General features: G+C 50.9%; 4 protein-coding genes across 4 annotated transcripts; 3 read left to right on the top strand and 1 right to left on the bottom strand.

The window, feature by feature from the left end:
* Positions 1 to 629: 629 nt before the first annotated feature.
* On the top strand, positions 630 to 1680 carry NCS54_01491100 (Hypothetical protein; the record flags this gene model as incomplete). Its single annotated transcript, XM_053160032.1, has 3 exons — positions 630 to 888; positions 959 to 1188; positions 1243 to 1680. The coding sequence occupies 3 exons, from the start codon at positions 630 to 632 to the stop codon at positions 1678 to 1680; spliced, it is 927 nt and encodes a 308-aa protein (XP_053016007.1).
* A 262-nt stretch (positions 1681 to 1942) lies between these two features.
* On the bottom strand, positions 1943 to 4336 carry NCS54_01491000 (Pyruvate, water dikinase; the record flags this gene model as incomplete). The annotated part of the gene is made up of 1 exon (XM_053160031.1): positions 1943 to 4336. The coding sequence occupies one exon, from the start codon at positions 4334 to 4336 to the stop codon at positions 1943 to 1945; it is 2394 nt and encodes a 797-aa protein (XP_053016006.1).
* A 1229-nt stretch (positions 4337 to 5565) lies between these two features.
* Positions 5566 to 7257, top strand: NCS54_01490900 (Pyruvate decarboxylase; the record flags this gene model as incomplete). The annotated part of the gene is made up of 1 exon (XM_053160030.1): positions 5566 to 7257. The coding sequence occupies one exon, from the start codon at positions 5566 to 5568 to the stop codon at positions 7255 to 7257; it is 1692 nt and encodes a 563-aa protein (XP_053016005.1).
* Positions 7258 to 13565: 6308 nt separating this feature from the next.
* Positions 13566 to 16357, top strand: NCS54_01490800 (V-type proton ATPase subunit a; the record flags this gene model as incomplete). Its single annotated transcript, XM_053160029.1, has 5 exons — positions 13566 to 13691; positions 13746 to 13824; positions 13877 to 15892; positions 15951 to 16130; positions 16185 to 16357. The coding sequence occupies 5 exons, from the start codon at positions 13566 to 13568 to the stop codon at positions 16355 to 16357; spliced, it is 2574 nt and encodes an 857-aa protein (XP_053016004.1).
* Between the last annotated feature and the right edge of the window lie 2984 nt (positions 16358 to 19341).

The raw sequence follows: 19341 nt of genomic DNA, 5'->3' as shown, positions 1-19341 counted from the left end.
GGTGTGATCAGCCGTAAGCAAACACCTGAGGTAGTATTAGGTTAATGCGCCACGCCTCTGGCAAGGTTCGTGGAAGCATAGATTCCCAGATTGAACGGATCTGGGTTGTAGGCGGGCTGGTCGTGACCGATGCCATTGTCGTCATTATTGATCAGAGCCTGCGTAAAGCGGAGTCCATACAATCATCGGTGCACTCAATAAGAAAAGAGGTGTGATTAGATTATTTTTAAAAGTTTTGCACTAAGGAGGTAAGAAACCAGCGGCCAGTGCGTGTACCATGCGTTGTGCGGGCAATGCCCTGGTTGGTACGGAAGGCCGGACTTCGGTCTTTTACAGGATAGAGAGCTGAATTCATTCGATCCGGCTTGCATTTGTCATCCATCCATCCGTCCATCCATCCAACCAGCAGTCGGCTCACGTCTCCTCGGTCATAGTGTTCAAGCTTGGTGATTGATGTGAACCAAAATGTCGCACCACCCAATTCAAGCCACCACATCCGCTCCACACTAGCTTCCTCCCACCGCTTATGTGTCACTTATCTGCCGCTTACCATGTTAAATGAAGCAAGGTTGTTGTCTCTAGAGAATGCGAAAAACTCGATTCGGTAGTTAGAACGGTCCTCCAGAACCATGAATTCGGTTTCTCAGATCGCAATTGTCGGCGTGGGCCAGGTCGGCGGCGCCGCAGCCTACTCGCTCATCCTCGCCTCTCTCGCGAGCGAGTTGCTCCTCGTCGACATCGATATTGATTTGAGAGACGGCCAGGTCCGGGACCTTTCCGATGTGGCCTATAGTTGTAACAGCGGCACGCGCGTGCGAGCGGCCTCACACCATGAGGCAGCCAAGGCCGACATTGTGGTCATCACGGCGGGATCCAAGCACATGATAGGTAAGCGATCAAATAGGACAAGGCTGGTTGTTTGCTGCGATTGAGCGCGGGCTCACTTCATGTTCCCTAGGCCAAACCACCGTCGACTACACATCCCGGAACATGTCAATTGTTAGGGAAGTAGTCGAGACAATGAAGCCGTTCAGATCAGACACCATCCTGCTTATCGTGTCAAACCCTGTCGACCTGCTCACATCCCTCGCCCATGAACTCTCCGGACTTCCGACGTCTCAAGTCTTGGGCTCAGGCACCTTCCTAGACTCGGTGCGGCTTCGTGGTCTGGTGGCCATGCGGGCTGGAGTGAGTACACGTAGAACTTGCATCCTCTTTCCAGTTGGGCTAATGGAATTCTAGGTCGCGGCTAATTCGATGGATATCTACGTGGTGGGCGTACACGGAGACCCCCAAGTCGTAGCATGGTCAGTGGCAACAGTTGGTGGCGTCCCCATGGATAAATCGCTCCCGCCCAACGTTCTTGACCGTGTCGAGCTTGCGGATGAGTGCAAGCATCGATCGCAGAGCATAATCAGAGCTAAAGGTGCGACTCCTTTTGGGCTCGGCTCTATTATATCTAGTATGTGTTCCTCTATCCTCTTGGACAAGCGCAATGTTCGTCCCGTCAGCCATTTCCAACCGGATTTTGGTTGCTGTTTCAGCTTGCCCGCGGTCCTCGGGAGGAAGGGAGTTATGAGTACGATTCAGATGCCTCTGGACCGTGACGAAGAGGCTCATATAGCTGAGTCGGCGAAGGGACTGAGGGAAACTATTGACTGGATCCATCAGAATTATTAGGTCAAGAGTGTCGTGCAACGGAATGGATTTTCATGGTCTTGTTGGAGAGCATTGGATGTAGTGGTCACTTCTGTCAGAATTAATTTGCAATCTTTTTTTTTTTTTTCCTCACCTATCAAGATTCAGATCTTGGCATTATGACTACCTTGGTCCTGCCCCATGATGCATTCTAAGTTGGGGTCAAGTTACAAGCATACACAGTTCAAGGCCACTCTCCATGCAACTATCAACAGCATATTTGCCGCCTCATCCCACCTAAGCATCAAGCCTGCTCACTAGCTACCACGTGCCTCTTCACTGCAACAAAGCTATCCGGACTGACAGAGATAGAATCGATGCCAGCGTCGACTAGAAACTTGGCAAACTCAGGATGGTTACTCGGCGCCTGGCCACAGAGGCCAATCTTGCATCCCTTGTTGCGAGCCACCGAGATGACCTGTGCTATCATCCACTTAACCGCCTCGTCCTGCTCATCAAACAAATTGGCCAGCTCTCCCGAGTCGCGGTCTACGCCGAGCGTCAGCTGCGTTAGGTCATTAGAGCCGATGGAGAAGCCGTCAAAGTGCTCGGTGAAGTGGGCGGCTAGGATGACATTGGAGGGGATCTCGCACATGACGTAGACCTGCAGGCCGTTGTCACCGCGCCGGAGCCCATTCTCGGCCATGACTTCCAGAACCTTTTTAGCCTCGCCGATTGTACGACAGAAGGGGATCATGATAATGGCATTGGTGAGGCCTATCTCTTCGCGTAGCCGCTTGACGGCGCGGCACTCGAGAGCGAAGCCTTCCTTGTAACGCGGCGAGTAGTAGCGCGAAGCGCCGCGGAAGCCTATCATTGGGTTGTCTTCCTTGAGCTCGAATTCGGCGCCGCCAATAAGGCCTGCGTACTCGTTTGTCTTGAAGTCGCTCATGCGGATGATGGCCGGTTTGGGATAGACACTGGCACACAGAGCCGCGAGTCCACGCGACAACTTATCGACGAAGTAGTTGGGCTTGTTTTCGTACCCCGCTGTCAGTCGGGTGATTTTTCGCTTGGCATCTTCATCTTTCAATTGGTCAAGGTGAATGAGTGCCATAGGATGGACCTGGATAGCGTTGCTAACGACGAACTCCATGCGGGCAAGGCCGATGCCGTCGACTGGAAGTCGCCACCAGCGGTAGGCGGCCGTCGGATTGGCGAGATTGAGCATGACCTTGGTCCGGGCCTGGGGCAGCCCGGACAGATCTACCGTCTGGGTCGTGATATCCGAGATTCCCTCGTACACGAAGCCGGTGTCGCCCTCGACACAGGAGACGGTGACGTCCTGGCCGCTGTGTAGCACGTAGGTAGCATTTCCAGTGCCCACTATTGCCGGAATGCCCAGTTCACGGCTGACGATGGCGGCATGCGAGGTGCGCCCGCCATGGTCAGTGATGATGGCAGCGGCACGCTTCATCACAGGCACCCAATCCGGGTCTGTCGCTTCTGTCACCAGGATCGAGTTGTCAACGAACTTGTCAATGTCTTTGGCGGATTCGACGAGGCAGAGCCGCCCCGAGGCGGCCTTATCACCAACGGAGAGGCCCGTGGCCAGAACGCGTCCCTTGTTACCGACCGTGTAGGTCTTGAAGACGGCGGCGTCACGGCGCGAGTGCACAGTTTCCGGCCGAGCCTGGACGATGAACAGCTCACCCGTGATGCCGTCTTTGGCCCATTCAATATCCATCGGGCAGCCGTAGTGCTCTTCGATGGCGCATCCCCAGCGGGCCAGCTGGAGGATCTCCGTGTCGCTGAGCACGAAAGCGTCTTGCTCTGCCTTTGACGTGGGCACGTTGCGGGTTGGCATGTGCTGATCACCATAGACCATTTTGATCGCCTTTTCGCCACGCTTCTTCTCCAAGATCGGGACAAGATTGGCATCGGACAAGAGCGGCTTGAAGACCTGATACTCGTCGGGATTGACGGTCCCCTGCACGATGTTCTCACCGAGCCCCCACGCTGCGTTGATGAGCACAACCTTGTCAAAACCGCTTTCGGTGTCGATGGAGAACATAACGCCGGAACCGCCGGCATCGGAACGAACCATGCATTGTACACCAATGGAGAGAGCGACACTTGTATGACCGAATCCCTTGGCCTGGCGATAGCTGATTGCCCGATCAGTGAAGAGTGAAGCATAGCAGCGTCTGCAGGCATCTAAGAGGGCGCGTTCACCTGAGATGTTCAAATAAGTCTCTTGCTGGCCGGCAAAGCTTGCGTCGGGTAAGTCCTCCGCCGTTGCACTGGAGCGCACAGCAACACTGACGTTCTCGACTCCAACCTTGGCCGAAAGCTCGCGATAGCTGGTTCTGATGGCGGTTGCGGTATCCAGCGGCCAGCTACCGTGGCGGAGGAACAGACTGCGCACCGCATGGCCGGTCTCGGCAAGACTGAGATTGCCCAGCTGCCATTCAGTGATCAGGCCGTCCATCTTGCCCCGGATACAGTTGGCGTCGATGTAGTGCCAGTATGCGTGCGAGGTCGTTGCAAAACCAGGTGGTACGACAATTCCTTTTGTGTCGAGGGCTCTGATCATTTCGCCCAGTGAAGAATTCTTTCCACCAACCAAGGCACCATCGCTGCGCGACAGGTCCTCAAAATTCAGGACCAGAGGTCCATCGATCTCAATGTCGTTCATTTTGTGGATTCCAGACTAGCGAAATAATACTGGGAAATCCCATGCCTGGAGAATCCCTGCTCGTGTCGCAACTGCAAGACGCTCCGGTTTATGGACGCGAGCAAGTGTGGGGCACACCAGAGACTTGCAACAACCTCCGGAGTACTCGGGGTCCTCAAAATGGACCCCCTAACCTTTCATTGCTCAGGTGGGGGGTAGGTTTGGGCGGGAGACAAACACTTGATCCAACCTCGCATACATGTATCCAACTCCATTGAAGACCCCCAGCGGGGTCTGTAAACGTTCAAGTCCATATAATTAAACACCCTCTACCTCAACAAGCGTAACTTTTGGCCGCTGTTATATCGCTAAGTATTTGCTCTTTCATACATTTATGCACATTCAGGGACATGTCTTTAGCTGGGTGCCCCTAGATAATACCAACCGGAACTCCGAGCTGCCTCTAGCAGGGGTCTAGAACTATAAACTACGCGAACTATGATCTGCTGTGCTTTTAGGAGGCTCTTATGATGGTTTTTTTTTTTTTTTTTTTTAGCTCTTTTCATCGCCGTGTGGTCATCAAAGTTCGCCCAAGTTGGTGGGTTGAGGCTGACCTGCCCACTGACGTCACGTTTACATCTCGCGTCGAGAACTAACCATGCCATGTACTGGACCTGTCTCCCCATGATATAATCCATCGTCGGCATCAAGAACACGTAATCTCGCAGAGTATGAAGCCCATGAATCACACGTCAGCGCCATCAGGGGGTGGGGGGGTGAACGAAGACAGTTAGGGGGGTTGCGTAGAATCACACATTCCAATTTATTGCTGCCGTGGACTCCCTGTAAGTTGGCGTAAGCGGCCGTTATGCTACGATATTCTGATGGTGAATCATGTTAATTCAATGAAAGCCTCTGTTATTCAATGATAATTTGACTGAAATGCTGGTACACTTAGTGGGTGAACTTGAGGCGTAATTCTGTGCTCTGATAACAACAAACCTCACCTGTGAGCGATTGGCCTATCTAATGAGCAGGAGGGTCGCCCTGCATGATTATAGGCTGTATTTGTGGTTGCATCAGAATACATGGAGTGGAAGGGCGTCAAGAGCGAACGCTGTATTCCGGAAAGCCTGAACGAATGGGCATGTTAAATGATAATCGGCATAAATGTAGAGGTCCGACTCGCCATATGTAGTAGTCCAAGTGCTCAGGCTCTACTAGGCCCCAACCAGTTTCACGTCCATATCATGGCCCCTTTTACGGTTGGCGATTACCTTGCCAAACGGCTCGCCCAAATCGGGATTCGCCATCACTTCATCGTCCCTGGCGATTACAATCTCATCCTCCTCGACAAACTCGAGGCGCACCCGGCACTGACCGAGGTCGGCTGCACAAACGAGCTGAACTGTTCTCTAGCCGCTGAAGGCTACGCCCGCGCTCACGGGGTCGGCGTCTGCGTCGTCACATACAGTGTAGGGGCCTTCTCGGCCTTCAACGGCGTGGGAAGTGCGTCTGCAGAGAATCTCCCTCTCATTCTAGTTAGCGGAGCCCCAAATACCAATGATGTGGGTCAACGTCTACTACACCACACGCTCGGCGACTATGACTTGACCTACCAGCTTGAGATGGTCAAGAAGATCACGTGCTGTGCGGTAAGGATACGCAAAGCCGCCCACGCCCCGGAGCTGATCGACCGCGCCATCCGAAACGCGCTTGTACAGTGCAAGCCGGTGTATATTGAAGTGCCAACGAACCTGGCTGGGGAGACATGTGCCCGGCCTGGACCCATCAGCGCCGTAGTTGCGCCAATCTCGAGCGATGGCCCGGGGCTGGATGCTGCTGTGGAAAGGGCTTCTGAGTACATCAGTGCCAAACAGAAGCCCGTTATTCTTGTTGGGCCCAAAGTCCGAAGGGCCGGCGCACAAGAGGCGCTGCTCCAGCTGGCCGAGGCTATTGGGTGCGCTGTTGTCCTTCAGCCAGCAGCAAAGGGCTCGTTCCCCGAAGACCACGCCCAGTTCGCAGGTGTCTTCTGGGGCCAGGTCAGCACGCTTGCAGCGGACGTCATTGTCAACTGGGCTGACGTTCTCATCTGCGCCGGTACTGTGTTTACGGACTACAGCACGGTCGGCTGGACGGCTTTGCCCAGCGTTCCGCATCTAGTTGCTGATATGGACAACGTAACCGTCCCCCCGGGTGCCTTTTTCAGCCGTGTCCAGCTATGCGACTTTCTGTCTAGGCTCGCCGAATTCGCCACGTGGAACGACGGCACCATGGTCGAGTACAACCGACTGCGTCTCGACCCCCCCTTGGGACATGCCTCTCGCGGGCCGGACAAGTTAACTAGAAAAGAGGTCGCTCGACAGACGCAGATGCTTCTGACACCAGACACGACGGTCTTTGCCGATACAGGCGATTCGTGGTTCAATGGAATCCAGCTATGCCTTCCTTCTGGGGCAGAGTTTGAGATCGAAATGCAATGGGGCCATATCGGATGGACGATACCTGCTTCGTTTGGCTATGCCCTTGCCAAACCGGAGAGGAGGACCATCGTTATGGTCGGCGATGGCGCTTTCCAGATGACTGGCCAGGAGGTTTCGCAGATGGTGCGATGCCGCGTGCCTATCATCATGCTTTTGATGAACAATAGAGGCTACACGATCGAGGTCGAGATCCACGATGGGTTGTATAACCGGCTTCAGAATTGGAACTATGCGCTCTTGGTCCAAGCATTCAATTCTAACGAGGGCGGAGGGCATGCCCTTGGTCTTGAGGCGCATACTGTTGACGAGTTTTCTAGAGCTCTCGACAGAGCAATGGCGCACAGGGATGGGCCAACGCTCATCGAGTGCAACATCCATCAAGACGACTGCAGTAGGGAGCTGATTACCTGGGGGCATTTTGTTGCGGCGGCTAACGCCCGTATCCCGACCAAGAATTAGTAATTTAATCGAGGTTTAGATTGAAAATTTCTCCGTCATTCCTTTCGGGGGACTTAACTGTAACACCCATATGGCGATTTCAGGGTCTCGGCAGTCGTTTGGCCAGACCCAAGAGTCAAGAAGAAGCAGACACGACTCCACAACCGCATTTTCGCCGTACAAGGTAATTCCAATTAACCTTCATTGATGCTCTAATCCTGAGAGAAATCTTTATATTTGACTTTCCACCTTCCGTGTCACGATGAACATTCATAGAGATCAAGCAGCCGAAGATGCGCGCCGTACTGTACACTCCCAGCCTTCTCCCCGCACTCGTGGCCTCATTGCTCCTCGCGGTCAGGTCACGGTCACCACCATCTCCATTACCTCTGGAAGCATGTGCTCGGCCCATTTGATTGAGGCCCCGCCATGATACATCTTCGGCTGACATGCAAACTCCTCTCAGACTGCGACAGTGAAATAAGTAGTTTTTAGGCACATCAAAGTCATAATAGAATAAACACCAGTCCTATGAAATACCATGTAACAGAAGGAGCTGTGCCCTTCAGGAGCGGTGCGTAACATCACATGAGATATACCATTGTTTCGGGGCAAGTCCAAGAAACCAGTGGAATAGCTCTGGTTTGCTCCATTGAAATACAATCCCAACGACCGTCTCGCCTGCTTCCACAAATCAAGTCTGCATTTTTGGCCTCTTTCTCATTCTTCGACTTTCTTCTCGATTTCGCCCCACTGTCATATCCCTATTCTCCACGGAGCCTCTTGTCGATGCCCCAGCTGCTTCTCATGAACACACGTTGCCCAGTCACTATTCCGACGTCTCTGCGGAATAACCTACTCATTCAATCAAGCATTATGGGTGTTGGCATCAGTCTTTCGAAGCTACCCCGGTGCTACCGTGAATGGGTCCCCAAGCCATCAATCGTAGTCGTTCGAGACCGCATTTTGGGCGGCGAAATCCTGCTCTATAAACTGTGCCTAAGGAGAAAACTAGGCTCACAATCTCCCAGCAGCTAAAATGGTAGCGGCAGTGGTCAACAATCCACGCCAGTCCGTCGGTCAGGTCGGGCTATAAGCGCATGATCCCTCGCTAAATCCAGGCCCTGTCTTGACATCACATATCAGCGCCATGTGGAGCTCATGCCTATACTCTTCCACACTGTAGCTCGGATGACGGCTTTCAGCCGGGCTCCACGCTTGGGTAAGGGACATGGCTAGATGAGCAGATGCTTCGCTACTTGGCGAGACTTCTGGCGGAGGGATCGTTGGGTAGTTATTAACATCGGCTCTTTTAAACCCTTCATATATCTCAATGGGTTGTTGGAGGGCCTAAGTCGTTAGCTGGTAATGTGAGCCGACATGGGAGTTTCTCCAGACAAGGGGGCTTCAGCTTGCTCGTTGTTGATGCTTTTATTCATCGAATAGTCTAGTCTGGCAGAGCATGACTTGATAAGCGACTGGATGAGATAGCGAGTGGATCAAAAATCCAACTTCTCATTCTTTCATTTAACCAATCATCCCTCAACCACCAAAGATGCCACAATTAGATAACGAGGCAAAGATCCTTCTTGCGCTTCAAGCCTATAAAAATAACCTAAACTTAGATCTTCAACGCGCTGCAAAAATCTACAACGTTGGTTACGGGACATTATGGCGCCGACAGAATGGCATTCTTTCTAAACGCGACACCATTCTGAAAGCACGAAAACTATCTGATCTAGAGGAACAGATAGTTATTCAGTTTATCCTCGACCTAGATTCGCGAGGATTTTGAGGGGGTAGTTGGAAGTCTACTAATGACTTAGCTCCCCATCTCGTGGGCAATTTCCATGAGGCAAAAAAGCTTTTATGGCTGTTAACTCCTGCAATCCAAAACTTTGGCCCTTAGTCCCACTGCGACTTTCTCCCCATGCCGGATTTCCCGATCAAACGGAGGAGGCCTGACTTAAGCCGGGAACTCGTTGGTAAGCTACACTACTCTATCATGGACATCCACGAGTCTCAACAAGCGCTTGAATCGTCCCATTGCCGAATCTGCCAATTATTTGCATCACTCAAACCCTCAAGCTTAGACCGCTTGTCGTGTTCTCTCCGCGCTGTTTCGGCAGGTTGGCTATTCATGAGGTTGAGGAACCTGTAGGGGTCAAATTTCACGGATACCCACTACTATACATTGACTTGGGGGAAGAGCAAGAAAAAGTGGAAAAGTGCAGAAATATGAGAAATCTGCTGGTAATCGAACCAACTACCGGGCCGTCTCCCATTCTTTCGCCTTGTCGTATCGATCCTGGGGCTGCCAATTACAGCCAAATCAAATTTTGAATACAATATTGCGATGAAAATCACTCGGGATACTATCTCCCAAGTGCGTGTTGCCCTCCGAAAAAGTACCCCGCTCCAGTGTTAGAAGTTTAACAGTTAGCCCGGGACTATTGAGCACCGAACTGTTAAGAACCTAAGAGTAAGATACTTTCTTCTTTCCCAAAAAATAGAAAAGAATAAGGTACTGCCCTAAGTAAGACCTCTCATTGGTTCAATAGCCGAAAAGTAACATCTTCGGAGGGCAACACGCACTTAGGAGATGGGTCGATCGACGTGCGTTTACTATCGTATTACTAGTTGTCTAACATCTATTGGCAATTCGCAGTGCATCAATCAAAATCACGATTCGAAATACGAGGAATTCAAACGAATGGACAAAATTTACTCCGGAGCTTGTTTCACGATCATTGATGCCACCGGAGAGGCCCCGACGTTGGTCTGGCCGGTGTGACTACACTTCATGAACAAGAAGCACGTGCCAAAATAAACGGCAGACAACCCAGCTACCTCTGCAAACCTCCTAGGGAAAAGATTCAGGCCAGCAGCTGGACTTCTAGGGACCAGACATATTAAGAGGGGTTCCTATCACGCAGGAGAATCTTTTTCACCAACGATCAAGCCATTTTTCAGTGCAACAGCATGACTTGCCTCGAATCCTTCAGCATCCCCATGAAGGTTTCACATACGCCTGATGGTACAAAAGCAAAGCGACTTCCAGTTCTTCATGACATTGAGCCAATGGATATACGCAGACAAGATATCGGGGAGCACTTGATGGAGTACAGTAAGAAGCACCTTTCGCATGAGCCAAATTCTCTGAATGCTTTTCCGGGGATCCTCAACTTCTTCAAGACAAAATATTCATGGAGCCATTCTCTAGAGAATCCGATTCATCCCAAGCAGAGACATCTGATCAATGCGTGGTATCGCACTTGGCCTGCGACTAGGAGACATGGCTTTCCAAGCTGGCTGTGAACAGGCTGGCAGGGGCCCTTGAAATTACCTAGTCGCGGCAATCCGGACTACGAACTTCAGTTGGTAACGAAGGCCGGAGAGCTCATATCGGTCGATGAGTACATCAAGCTTTGCGGCGAGCCTCAGCCACCAGACATGGAGCCTTGTATTCAATTAACAGGAAAGATGACAAATGTGTCATTCATATCCATTCACCGGACTTCGGACACCAAGGTTTCCCGTCAAGGAGGTAACGACGAGCCGGCTCTTAAAGATGGAGTCTGGGCTGTCCTTCCGTTTACCGGTGACGTGGTGTCATATTCCTTTCTCTATCTCGACGATCGGTCGCTGGAAGGAGAGACAGGATTCAATCTTCCAGTCATGGTGTTAGAGACTGGAGCACGTTCGCGGGAAAAGAATACGGTCGCTCTAGTTTTACGAGAGAAATACGGATATTACGAGCGGGTTGGGCTACTCAAAATGAGTAACGCAATGAAGCCTGCAGCGGAGGACAATAGTCGGACAAATGATGTGCAGCAGGTTATCTACAAAGATACCTCTGGGTACTGTTTGACGCATGCGCCGATATGTGAGCCGGAAAAGCGCATCTGGCTAGAGGCAGCTGAGGAGAAGACAGTTCGACTGTGGTAAATTGGTCGTACGAATGGTAGAGTTCCAGGAGTAACATATGTTCGTTGTACTCACGAATTGGGGGTGTAGTAGGAGGCGGAGACCGAAGTTCAACGGCTAATTATCCCTTGAATTGTCGAGGACCTCCCGCCAGGTCACGGCAGGGGGAGCAGCCAATTAAAATGCATCGGATCAAAGGTACTTAATCCCCCACCTATTTTAGCCTATGACAGAAGTACCAGCAATCTCTCGAGTTACAAATTGCTACATTGCACTGCTCACATCCCCAATTGATTGACGTCTCCTGATATTACGACTGACCAGCGCCAACGGCTTCCTTGAGCTTCTTGACCTTGGCTGCCCTACTCTATAGGTAGTGATAAAGGTATCGATTGAGAATTCATCATCTAATTAAAAATGGTTTATATGAGGATTTAGGTGGCGATGATTAATGGGCGCATCCTGTGGTTCCCCTCATGTGCCTTCTTGATGATAGGGGTGGTGTGGGGCACGGTACGGCCGGGAGGTCCTTATTCAAGGGACAGTTAGTTCCCAACAATTACGGGGCTTTTGCTGACAATCTCTGCTGATTAACGTCGCGTAGCTGGTGTCGTATTTATGCTTGTTACGCAAACGAGGATGTACCTCATCCGACATACGACCAACGCGATATTTCAGACATACTCTGTTGCCAGTTTGGGCACGAGCAGCTGACAGTACTCCGTCCAACTAGGTCAAGGTTATTTCTCTATATGACAAACCTTCCTCTTGAAGGCTGCTGAGCCTGCCAGTAACAATATTAAGCGTCTGCGCACGTCATTCCCTGGAGCCTCAAATACATGGCACTTTATGCAAATAGGAGAGATTTATCATCCAGCTCGTTTCAAACCTCGACACTACCAATACCGTGCATGGAAGATGATGCTGTGCGTTCGGAAGCGAAGTTCGAAGGTCATGAGGCGCCGGTCGCGACGTTGTCAAGGTGTCCTCGAACCTGAAACAGCCCAACCAGCGTGCATGGATAAGAAGGATGTATTTTTATGAAGATAATGGTGACAGGGGTCAACGCACGGACGAAAAGTGTGTAATTTCCTAAATTCCAAGCTGTACTTGGTACACTAGTAGTAGTAGGGTGGATTAGAGCCGTACGATCTCGGTCCGCTCCGACTGTTCGTTTGATCACGTCAGACAACCAAGCCCCTCACAATTCGAGCCGTCATGAGAACTCATCATTTCACACAAAATCCAAATCTTCCTCATTTTCAAGAGACATCTCCACGACTGACTTTTTAACATTCTTGCCCCCGCGGCGTAGGTCGGTACCTAAAAGCGACCTAAAATGTGCCGACACTAACTCGGTTGCTGGCGACTGGCCCACCACTATCACCATCGCACCAATAACATCCCCACCAATGTCAAGGTTGCTTTCGTCACCGAGACGTGCATGGCGCGTCGCTGATTAGGTTGACTTCTACTAACCGGTGTTTCTTCCTGTTATCCAGGGCGTCGGTCCATTCTTTATGTTGGATACGTGATGGGGAGGGGTAAATTAAGTAGATAGTGGACTAGAATTTGATGATCTTATTGGTTGAAGTCTCGATAATGCCTTGTCTTGCTTTTCTCGTCATCGTGCAGGGGCGTAATTCTTGAGACCTCCACCGCCGCAAGACATACATATTGTTATAACGAGCAAACTCCTTCCTATCCGCACACAGGCGCCAATCTAACATCTTCTTCGGTACCTCAATTCAATCTGTCACGATGTGTATTTGGGTAGCAGGGCGTGTACATGGCGTGTCACTGCTATCTCCTTGCTTGCGCGAAGACTACCATCACGTACTGAGCAAGGATCTAAACTAATTACGGTTAGTGTATCACTTAGCTCACTCTGATTGCAATAGAGTGATAACAGATGCTCACTAAGTCCTCGGCAGCCTTAGATAGCGCCCTAGCAGTGGGGCAAGTACGGCCCGGTAGTCTTTGCGCAAGCAAGGAGATAGCAATATCCTTCTAGCTACTTCTGCATAAAGGATGTACAGGGACTCAGAGCGGGGAGAGGACGCAATCAAGAACATACACACATCCAATCAGACACTTCAGAGAATCCGAGCTCGTGACACAATCATCTCTTCTGCCACATCCTTCGTTGCATACCTATCCTTTTTATAGGGGATGGCAGGGAATACACAGTTGCCGGGAAGTCACATTTGGTGGCGAGGGGAGTGGGACACTGCAGTCGTGAAGGGAAGGGCAAACCCCGATCAAGTGCGGCCAGAGCCGACATCCGCTTAAAAGGGGCTTGACATGATTTGATTGACTGATCAATCAAGACGTATCGACAACAGGCTTCCTTTGGCTCGTTGACGAGCTACTCCACAACCTCGAGCCAGGTCTTACCACCCATGTCACTACAGGATACCCCATTCCGCTCGGCGGACATGAGCATGGTGCAGCTGTATGTCTCCAAGGAAATCGATCGGGAGGTTGTGGTTGCACTGGGCGAGCTTGGATTGTGCCAGTTTCGCGACGTAAGCCTGCATGCCTACGCCATCTCCATGCAGACTACTCATGTGTCACCTTAGCTCAACGAGCATGTTAGCTCCTTTCGGCGAACTTTCACGCAGGAGATCCGACGTCTTCATAACGTCGAACGACAGTTGCGTACGTCATTGCAACTCTCGGAGAGCATCCAGCCTAATGGGACAGAACGCAGGATACTTCCATGCGCAGATGAGAAAGGCCGGAATCCGGTTTCGAATGCTTGACCTTGATACCGAGAGTCTTGCGTCGCCCCCCACCCCGGAAATTGATGAACTCGTCGAGCGGAGCCAGAAGCTTGAGCGTCGCATCTCCGCACTGAACGATAGCTACGAGATACTCAAGAAGCGTGAGCGCGACTTCACTGAATGGCGGTGCGTGCTGAGGGAGGCTGGTAGCGTTTTTGATCACGCTTCCGGCAACCTGGAGCAGATTCGAGCCTCAACACACCACGATGACGCGCCGTTGCCCTCCGACATTCAGCAGTATCGCGCTGCACCTAACGTAGAGAGAGGCCTTTCCACTATGAGAGTTGACTTCATCGGTGGCGTCATCTCCAGGGACCGTGCTGCTACCTTTGAGCGTATCCTTTGGCGAACTCTTCGTGGCAACTTGTACATGAAACAGTCCGAGATTCCGGAGCCAGTAACTGATCCCACGAACAACGAGGCTGTTAGGAAGAACATTTTTTTCATCGTCACTCATGGCAAAGAGATTGCCGCAAAGATCCGGAAGATCGCTGAATCCATGGGAGCTGGAGTATACAAAGTCGACGAGAACAGCGACCTTCGACGTGACCAAATTCAAATGGTGAACAATCGTCTCGAGGACGTCCAGAGTGTCCTTCGCAACACCCAGGCTGCTCTTGAGGCAGAGCTCAACCAGATTTCGCTGTCTCTGTCTGCCTGGATGGTGCTCATCGCAAAGGAGAAAGCTGTATATGCCACCCTCAACCTTTTCCTTTATGAGCCTGGCCACTGGGCCCTCATTGCTGAGTGTTGGTGTCCGACAAATAATTTGCCTCTCATTAGGACTACTCTCCAGGAAGTCGCCAGCCGAGCAGGCGTCCCTGTTCCGTCAATCGTCAGTAAAATTCGAACCAACAAGAAACCGCCTACTTATCTGAAGACCAATAAATTTACGGAAGGCTTCCAGACCATCGTCAACGCGTATGGTACAGCCACCTATCAGGAGGTTAACCCGGCAATACCTGTCATTGTTACTTTCCCTTTCCTTTTTGCTGCAATGTTTGGTGATTTTGGGCACGCTCTTATCATGGTCTCCGCTGCGTTGGCCATGATCTATTGGGAGAAGCCTCTGAAGAAGGTTACGTTCGAACTGTTCACCATAATCTTCTACGGCCGATACATTGCACTAGTCATGGCCGTTTTCTCTTTGTTCACTGGCCTCATATACAATGAAGCCTTTTCCAGGTCTATGACCATATTTGACAGCGCTTGGGCGTTTAGGAAACCGGAGAGCTGGCAAGAAAAGAGGCCTATTTCTGCTATATTAAACGACGACGGCTACCGCTATCCGTTCGGTCTCGATTGGGCATGGCATGGAACAGAGAACGATCTTCTCTTCAATAACAGCTACAAGATGAAGATGAGTATCATCCTCGGCTGGGCTCACATGTCGTACTCTCTTTGTTTCTCCTATATCAACGCGAGCCATCTCAAGAAACCCATTGATATCTGGGGTAACTTCCTCCCTGGAATGATCTTTTTCCAGGCTATCGTCGGTTACCTCGTATTTTGCATTGTCTACAAGTGGTCAGTGGACTGGCTCGGCACTGGTGCGCAGCCTCCTAGCCTTCTAAACATGTTGATCTACATGTTCCTGCAGCCTGGAACTGTTGATGAGCGCTTGTACGCTGGTCAAGAGCATGTCCAGGTCATTCTGCTTTTAATAGCTTTTGCCCAGATCCCAATTCTCCTTTTCCTCAAGCCCTTCTTTCTTCGGTGGGAACACAACCGTCGCTGTTATCAGGCTTACCGCGGCATTGGCGAAACCTTTCATGTTAGCGTCCTGGGCGGTGACGATGAGAGCGAGGCTTTGGCCAGTCGACACGGCAATAGCTTTGGAGATGATGAGGAAAGTGTTACATCAATGACCCAAAACATTGGTGAAGACTACGAGGAGTTTAAGTTTGCCGAGGTCATGATTCACCAAGTCATCCACACTATTGGTAAGCTGCCATTTCATCTGCAATCGAGGCGACATTGAATCCTGACCTTCGCCTACAGAGTTTTGTTTAAACTGCGTTTCCCACACTGCTTCGTACTTACGTCTCTGGGCCTTATCGCTGGCCCACCAACAACTGAGTATAGTGCTTTGGAAGATGACTCTAGGTCGTGCTTTGAACATGGAAGGCGTTCTTGGTGTCATTATGATTATCGTCGGCTCCTGTGTGTGGTTCTGCCTTAGTATGCTCAGCCTTCAATTTCACTGCCATAAGATGGACACTGATAAGTTTATAGCTATCGCCATTTTGGTGTGCATGGAGGGTACCAGTGCCATGTTGCACTCGCTCAGATTGGCATGGGTTGAGTCCTTCTCCAAGTTCGCAGAGTTTAGGGGTTGGTCGTTTGCACCATTCTCGTTCAAAAATCTATTGGAGGAGTCGGAAGAGTTGAAAGACTACTTGGGATGAGGTAGCAGATTGACGACGGGCAATACTTCCCACGTTTATTTCTGTAAACTTGGACCCGTTATAGGAAAAACAGCCCAATGCACCATGGCCTTAACTTAGGTCTCAGAGTCAGATAGAAAGGCGTGTAGAAAAGCTCTTGATTTCTAACTGCGGGTTATAGAGCACCAGATCAGATCCTCCATTTGCCGACTATAGGCCTTCCTAAGCGGCCCAAAGCACCCGACGTCAAGAGGCTGGAGTAGTTGAGACAAGTGAGGCGGCGTACCAATAGTGATGATGTTATTTTCCTCGCAATAGGTCTCAAAATCGGTCGAGTGGTGGCCGTCATCCCCGTTAAGGATCAGAAGACGATAGCGACTATTTAATTTGGTCCTTGTATGCCAGTTGAAGTCCTTTAGCCACTCAAGGTCCGTTTCGTTGTCGGTGCAGCGAGGCGGTCTTCTCTAGAGCCAAGCGCTCTTCTGAAGCCCGAGGACCTAGCGTCTCTGCCACTGAACACCCTTCCCGTCCCTCGATCATGTGGGCTTCTCATAGACCTAGAACTTGGCTTGACTGAGGACTAAATGCCACGGGTCTACTGTAGATGCTGACCAAGCAACAAGTTACCGCTCGGGCACTTCTTACTGCGCTCAGGAAGCGGGCTACGATTGCACAGCAATGTGTAAATCATCTTGGACCAACTTACCTTGGTACTATCACGATGCAGCACAAGCAGCTGGGCAGATTGCTCATCAAGAGTTAGACAAACTGCTTGACTGGGCTAGTCTCTCAAGAAGTCGATGATGCAAAAGCTTGCGACGATTATCTCTCCCGAACAGGCCAGACTATAGGCCCCCTTCATGGCCTCCCCCTCTCCGCCAAGGAGCAAATCGCCGTCTCTGGTCTCCGCACAAACTCTGGCTTTGTAGCATGGGTGAAAAATCTCATCGCGGAAGACGCCAATGTCGTCCGAAGTCTCAAGAGATTAGGTGCTGTTGTTTTTGCTCGTACGAATCAGTCCCGGTCTCCGATGCATCTTGAGACGTCTAATAACATTCACGGTGCGACGGTTCATCCCATGAATCGGAAACTCACAGCTGGTGGCAGCACAGGTGGAGAGGCAGCTCTGATGGCCATGAAGGGATCACCTCTTGGTGTTGGGGGAGATATCGGAAACTCGATTCGAGTCCCGGCAGCTTTGAACGGTGTGAGTTCTCCATGTTTGAGGTGAATCATTGTCCGGCAATGATAGTTCTGACACTTTGACAGATTTACGGCCTTCTACCCAGCCCTGGTCGGATCAGTGGCGAAGGAGTCATGATTCCTACTTCTGGATGTGGTTCTATTGTAGGCACTCTGGGCCCATCCGCCAGGTCTCTACGCGATCTCGAACTTTTCTGCAAGGCATACTCTTCGTCATCCCCGGGGATTGAGGACATCTTGTTCCCAGTGATATCTTGAGCCCAGCCATCGGCCAGCAGCTTGACCCATCGGTATCTTTATGCGTCGGCATTCTATTACCTAGACGACGGTGTTGTCTCTCCCCTGTCGCCCATACGATGAGTGCTGGGCAAGACGAGATCCCGCCTGAAGAGCAAAGCCTCCGTGAAAGTGAAGACGTTCACGCCATAGGACCACGCCAAAGCCTGGAGGGTTGTTGCCTCGAACTACTTTGAGGACGCTAGCGCCGATATCCGCAAAACCTGCCACGTAGTCTCTGAACCACTAGAACACTTCCTGGAGTGGATTCTAAACAAGTGCGAGATCAGCGCCTCTCAAATAGCTCAACACTGCAAACACGAAAAGCAACACGTGACGCTTTCAGACGGCCATACACCGCGCACTAGAGGAGGGCCGACGTTGATGTCATTGTCTCGCCAGTGACTCCAAGCACTGCGCCCGCGCTGGGCACGAGCAAACATTGGGACTACTCGGCAATTTGGAACTTACTGCAGTATACAGCTGTTGCCTTACTGGCTGCAACTCTTGTGGGTCAGGGGAATGGCGCTAAGGATCTGGCTAAGGAAGTGTATGAGCAGAAGAACGAGGCCGAGGCACAAATATATCGTCATTTCTCAGCTGCGACATCAGAAGGGATGCTAGTTAGAATTCAGGTGGTTGCTCCGCGATTACGTGAGTCTTTTAATGGCGGCGTCTCGGATTATAGAGGAGGCTTTGAAGGGATGAATTCGGCACCATGAGCAAAGGATGAACCACATCCAGGCAGAAGTTCGTAGCAATTCGCATTCCACGCCTTCTTCATGCTAACACTTTGTAGGTGAACGAGTTCAACTTGTTTGAGTGAGGACGACTAGGTAGCAGAGGCACTTGTTTTTAGTTGTAAGCCAACGTAGATAGTAACCGTGTCTGAGCCTCCTGATCTATGATTCTCTATATTCTTTTCTTTACCATGCAAGCTAGACGGGCCCATTGTTTGTTCCGATTTGCCGATGCATACATCATAGTTTCTTCAGATAACTCAAAGTCCTCCTTATCTGCCTTGCGTTGTCGAAGTAGAAAGTTTCATTACTTATTCCACTTATTGGATTCCCGCTTTCGGTGACTGCCCCGGCGTTCATCAAATCGTTGAGAGACTTTCCGTTTACGGCACAAAGTTCCATCAGCTTCCCTTGTATTAAGAGTAGCCGTATGATGCATCCGGAGAGGCCATGCCCAGTGAGGTAAAACTTACACCTACAGACCTCTCCATTAAGATTGGTTATGGCAACTATCTGATACAAGGTGCTTTACTCTCCATTTAATCACCAGTGTATCTAACCTTGATATATAAGTCTCTTGCAGCCAGTGCTCGCAGTTTGACAACCATATATCTGGAAAGCTTTGAAGGCTCTGGGGGATTCCCTCGACCGAAGAGAGAAACAGGTCCTAGGCGGATTACAGCAAGTCTTGCCTCTACCCCTACCCTTGAAAATAGCACCCCTGGTGGTTTTCGGTTTAAACAGAGACCTTCGGCCGACTACAATATTGATATAAGATCGTTGCCT

The sequence above is a fragment of the Fusarium falciforme genome, chromosome 13 (genome assembly GCF_026873545.1).
Source record: "Fusarium falciforme chromosome 13, complete sequence".
NCBI lineage: Eukaryota > Fungi > Ascomycota > Sordariomycetes > Hypocreales > Nectriaceae > Fusarium > Fusarium falciforme.
Note: the sequence above shows the minus strand (reverse complement) of the source record. Positions and strands in the feature narration are given on the sequence as shown.